This window comes from Lipotes vexillifer, unplaced genomic scaffold (genome assembly GCF_000442215.2).
Source record: "Lipotes vexillifer unplaced genomic scaffold, Lipotes_vexillifer_v1.1 scaffold505, whole genome shotgun sequence".
In the NCBI taxonomy this organism is placed as follows: domain Eukaryota; kingdom Metazoa; phylum Chordata; class Mammalia; order Artiodactyla; family Lipotidae; genus Lipotes; species Lipotes vexillifer.
The window spans coordinates 1113951-1119793 of record NW_006785581.1 but is presented as its reverse complement, the minus strand read 5'-3'; the positions used below and the strand labels follow the sequence as shown (position 1 = coordinate 1119793).

The 5843-nt window shown below is 47.6% G+C and overlaps 1 protein-coding gene across 1 annotated transcript in view; it reads left to right on the top strand.

Moving 5' to 3' along the window:
• Positions 1-2959, top strand: part of DBX1 (developing brain homeobox 1) — a 4062-nt gene extending 1103 nt beyond the window's left edge. The window contains exons 3-5 of the mRNA XM_007457624.1: positions 1-55; positions 1971-2173; positions 2594-2959. The exon at positions 1-55 is cut by the window's left edge and continues 1 nt beyond it. Of these exons, the coding sequence (XP_007457686.1) occupies positions 1-55; positions 1971-2173; positions 2594-2959 (624 nt within the window). The remainder of the gene's footprint in view (positions 56-1970; positions 2174-2593) is intronic.
• Positions 2960-5843: the final 2884 nt, after the last annotated feature.

Sequence of the window (5843 nt, the reverse complement as noted above, 5' to 3'; positions counted from 1 at the left end):
TTTCCCTACTTTGAAGGCTCCTTCCAGCCTTTCATCAGATCTTCTTATTTCCCAGGTACGTCTCATCCCCCTTCCTTTCAGGAAGCTGGGCGTCGCCCCAGCCCCACTCCGTCGCTCCCTGCCCCGAAGCCATATTTCTCCGTCCACCTCACGGGGTTACGCTCCGGTTCAGAGGTTGCAAGGCGTACAACATTCACGAATCCGTCGCGCCAATTTGATGCCCTATTTAGCACAAGCAGTGACTGCTTGACACTTTGCACCAATTCCCTGCTCTACAAATTAGCCGGAATTGTCATGGTCCAAATTTGAGGCGGTTCCCTTCCCGGCGAGGAGCTGTTGGCATCCCTTCACGCCGCCGTTTTCCCACAGAGTCAGTGCACTTGGCCACGATTCCCCACAAAGGTTTCAGCACCATGACCAATTGGTCAGCTCCTCCGGGCAGCCACACACAGACCAACCCTCGCCCCTCCAAGCCGCGGAGAGACACCTACCAGCCGGGGCTAATTTCTCTTTAAGACTCATTCAGGACTTCAGGCTTTTCACAAGACCACATGGGGTGCCCTCTTGTGTGGGATGCCTGGGGTCGCCCAGGGGGAGGGGGACTAGATCCTCCCACAACCCCAACCTTCTATTTCCTACCTGATTTCCCAAACTCTTTCTCATACCGTCCCCCCACCGCCATACCGTTTTAAAGATCCTAGAGCTCGTAAATTAAGTCGGAGGGAAGCCCATAATTGGGTCCCGGTTTAAAGGAGAAACACCTTAAACAGGTTCCAGGACGTTTTCATCCTGGAATCCCAGTGGTGACTCAAACTATGGCTCAAAAACTCTGCAGCTGGTCAAGATTAAGGAGACAGGAACTCTTATAAAGGGAAGAGAGACTGGGCATGGTCGGTGGGGGATGGGTAGAATCTCGACAGCACTTCCAAATATCAGCGAAAGAAACAAGCAATTGATTTCTGAAAGGGGGAGAGAGAATTCACCCCCCCTCACCATTCATGCTACTGCTGATAATGGAATTTGCTCCCTTTCTCCCCCATCTCAATGCTGTAACAAAAACAACCCGAGCTTTATAAATAGCTTTTCATGTCCATTTAATGAAAATGATTCGGGGAAGAGAAGTCTCTGCCATCAGTATTCTCCCAATGGTCTTGGCCTGCAGTTGTGTTTAGTTTGAAAGTGTAAATCTCTTTTGTCCCAGTAATATATGGCTTTCGCTGCTTGTCCTCAGTCTTTTTCTGTTAGTTCATTACTACACAATTACCATTCACGCTTCATTAGAGTCTCTGTTTCTTTTGGGGTTTTTTTCTCCCTTAAAGCGAAACTCTCCCCCCTTTTATCATGCCAATACCCACTGGGAAGCGGTCAATGTGCTAATTAGCTGCCACTTTTCCTGTATTCTGGCCGAATTCTTTACGTTTTGTGGGGGAGGGGAGGAAAGATTAATATTAAAAAAGATGAATACTGATTGGATTTTTCAAAACATAAAAAATCCAAAGCGGATTTTCTCCTCTCTATCAAATCAGTAAATCACCTCATTTTCATCTAAAGAATGCAAAAGCCACAAACGTGTTAAAAGCTTAGGGGGGAACCCAGTGGCTGGCTACTTTATTTTTACAATTTACTTTTTTCTGCAGCTATATTAGCTGATGCACGCAAGTTAGTTTCCCTGAGATCGTTGAATGGAGAAACGAAATAGGCTATTGTGGGGGGTCTTTTCTGTGTTTCCGTGGTTTTACCTAATCCGGGTTTGCACGGTTGAAAGGGAAAGTTATTTGGGCAGAAAGCGCCTTTCACTCTCGCAGGTTTGTAGGTTCGTAGCCTATTCTCCAGGCGGAGAAAAAGGAGAGCTTTAAAGAGATGAAGGGATCAGAGATAAAAACCTAAGGAGGCCGCAATGGTGGGGCGGACGCCACCGGCCCGGGCGGGCGACAGCCCACTCACTCACCTCGCACCCCTGGCCTCCGCAGCGTCCTCCAGCGTCGTGCCCATCCCGGGGACCTTCTCCTGGCCACTGGCCGCTCGCGGCAAGCCTCGTAGGGGCATGCTGCGTCGAGCCGTGTTCTCCGACGTGCAGCGCAAGGCGCTGGAGAAGATGTTCCAGAAGCAGAAGTACATCAGCAAGCCCGACCGCAAGAAGCTGGCGTCCAAGCTGGGCTTGAAAGACTCACAGGTGAGGGCAGTCTCCCCAGAGCCCTTCCCCCCACGCATCGTACGAACGGGAAGGTTCTCTGAAACCGCCTAGGTCCCATTGTACAGACGCGGTAAGGTCTAGAGAGGGAGTAAGTGCACGAGCCAGCTTCGCGGAGGCTTCTCGCGATAGCCCGCTACTCTCCCCGCCCCGTCTCTCCCGGGCCCACGGTCTCCCCCACCCCCGCCCACCTGGGCCAGGTGCCGGAAGAAAGGGCGAGAGGTGCGTGCAGCCGAGCTGGTGGGGGTAGGGTAAGGGTCACTTCCGGTCCGAACTCACTTTACCGGGTGGGGAGCCGGCAAAGAGAGGAAGAACAGGGCCTCCGTCCCACCCACTTGGGGCTGTGGCGGGGGTTCTGCGCTAAACGCTGCTTCCCCCCTGCTCTCACCCCTCTCGCCCCAGGTGAAAATCTGGTTCCAGAACCGACGCATGAAGTGGCGGAACTCCAAGGAGCGCGAGCTCCTGTCTAGCGGGGGCTGCCGCGAGCAGACCCTTCCCACCAAACTCAATCCGCACCCGGACCTCAGCGACGTGGGCCAGAAGGGTCCCGGGGACGACGACGACGACGAGGAGGACGAGGGCCCGGGCAGCCTCCGCCACCGCCTGGTCTATCATCACCCGTCCCCCGACCCTCGGCACCTGCGGGACCCGCGCCTCGAAGGGCCGCTGCCCCACTCGCCCGCACACTCTGGCAGCCCCGACAAACCTTCGGACTTCTCCGACTCCGAGGAGGATGAGGAGGGCGAGGAGGAGATCACCGTGTCCTAGAAGCCCTCCCGCGCCCGGGGTACCGATTATAAGTGCTTTGAAATTGAAGAGGTGGGATTCGGTGCGTGTTCACTTGCCCCCGCTGCGCAGACGCTGCCGCTCCCCGCTGTAGAGCTGTCGCGTCGTCGAGGGCACCCTGGCCCCTTCCATTGCCCCCCAACGACATTCCCTTGCCCCACACCACCTACCAACAGCCCTCTCCGCATAAGTTAAATTTAGGTCTTGGTCCCAGCCTTAACTTTGCCGCGAGGGCCCCTGTTTAGCTTCCTTATTGCAAGATATTTTCAACACAGTGGGGTGTTCACTCTCCCAGCCCGGGTTTAGCTGTGAGCCAGGCCCTGCTGGTCTGCAGCAGCAACAACTCTATAAGGTAAGAAACCTTTTCTGTAGTAGGAAACCGAGATACGAGTCACAACATCAAGCATATAACTTCAAGACCCCTGAATTCCTAGATCCCTCCACCTCCCCACCTTAGGTAGCGAGGGCCTCTTGCCCAACTCCAGACACTGGTAACCCAGTCTTCCCGTAGCAATGCCCTTAGAAAGCTCAAGAATTTCAAAAAAGAAAAAAAAAAAAATCTACCCGTGCCTTCTAGTCTAAGGTACCACATAAATATTGAGTCTTTTCTATGTGTCATATTCCAAATGCTCTCTGGGCAAAGAAGTGAGTTCTGTAAATGGGAGGAAGAGTCGGCCTCTATTTCGAGTGTGTGTTTTAAAGCCTTTTCTTTACTATTTCTGCATGCATAGTATATGCACCAAGCACTCTATCTTGTGCCCTTTTATTATTTCTGGGGAGGTTTCACTGAGCACTGGGCATGATGTGAACAGAGAGAGACCCACAAGCCTCTTTGATTTTTTTTTTTCATAGAACTTTGCTGTCTTTGCACAGCTTTTGTGAACTGTACACTATTTTGTACACTTGTATGGATATTTTATACCAAGTTTATTGTGAATGATATAAAGGACTGACTAGATTTCCTTCTCCCTTTTCTTGCAATGGTTTTTAAACTTTAAAAAGGTAGCTGTTTAATTGAGTAACTTATAAAAAAAATACTTATTTTGTATTTTTACCATGTACAGATTTTTATATATGTATATATGTATCAAATGAACAAATGCCAAATAAAAAGTAGGATGCACACAATGATCAAGTGTTATCCCTAACTTACAGAATGTTAGAGCTATTCTAGTGCAAGGAATGGAGCTATTCTAATCCAAGTGCTGCTGGAATTTACAGAAGGTATGCTCATATTCAAGAGAGGAAGGCACTTGTCTAAAGCACCCAACTAGTTAGAGGACAAGCTAGAACTAGAACCCATCTCTGACTCTCGGGCCAGTGCCTTTTCTGCTTCCCTGTACCATAAAATAGCCAATTTTGCTATGGTTACAAGTAAAATAGCTCCAGTCAAGTGATGTCAACAAGTTGAGTCTGTGATGATCCTATTCCCCTACTCTAAGGACTGAAATGATGGACTAGAAGACGACAATGAAAGTTAGTTTAAGTTTAAACTTTGCACTGGTTTTTCTTTCCCTCCTTGAAGGCATATTTCCTAGTCCCCAAGGAAGCCCAAAGGTGGTTTTGACTTCTGTGTGTGAACTGATTTTAATAGGAATGACATCTACGGGCAGGAATTGGGAGCCCAGATACAGACTCTGGGGCTCCCCAGTGAAACTAAAGTTCCTTAAAGACTAACTTTCAGCAAAAATGATTTATTTAACCAGCAACCAGTAAAGAACATCAAGTTAGAACCCTGGCAAGGGCTCTGTGCTCTTTGAGAGACTGATCTCTGCCACATCAGCCACGTAACACATTTGTTTATTGTCCTAACCCATACCACAACAGCCAGGAGAAAAAGTTGTTAAGCTTAAATTTCAATAGTTTGTGTTATATTTGAAATTTGAATATATTCTATTCTCAACTCTCTTTTCAAATAACACAAGCCCTCTCCATGCTCCCTCCTGATATCCTGCCCTCCTGGGCCCATTCATGACACTGGCAATCACTGTTTTCATTGTCATGGGAATTTGGGGGGGAAATTATCTTAATTATCATAGTTATCTTAATTCAACAAATCTCCCACATTTCCCCCTCAGTACATATGAAAGTGTTAGAATGGTGTCCTGCATATGGTAGGCATACAATCTTTCAGACAGGAAACCCTCTCTTCTCTGAGTGATTCAGACTATTTTCTCCTTCCCTCTGCTGTTGCCCAGAGAGAAAACCAGAAATGGAATCCTGGCCAGAAATGGCCCACATTTCCCTCTCTGCCAGCTCAAGCCTGCAGTTATTACTTACAGTCGAGAACTGTTTTCAGGCATGGGGATGGATTTGTGTCTACATCAAAGTACTCTAGTGGCACACCCGTATGCGTTGCAGCATTATTTACAATAGCCAAGAGATATACATGTTCACATCATTCCCATTATTCACAATAGCTTCCACAACCCAAATGTCCATCGATGGGTGAATAGATAAAGTGGTATACACGCACGATGGAATATTATTCCACCTTAAAAAGGAAAGAAATCCTGTCACATGTTATCCTGTCAACATGAATAAACTTTGAGGACATATGCTAAGTGAAATAAGCTAGTAATAAAAAGGCAAATACTATATGATTGCAATTATATGAGGTATCTAACGTAGTCAAACTCATAGAAACAGAAAGTAGAATTGCAGTTGCCAAGGGCTGGGGTCACAGGGAAATAGGGGGTTGTTCAATGGGTGCAGAATTTCAGTAATATTTCAGTATTGGAATAATAACTCCCATGTTAGCAGATTTAAAAATCCAGCAATGGTCAAAATTATGGCAGGCAAGTAAAAAAATCTGAGGTAAGCAATATATATATATATATATATATATATATATATATATATATAT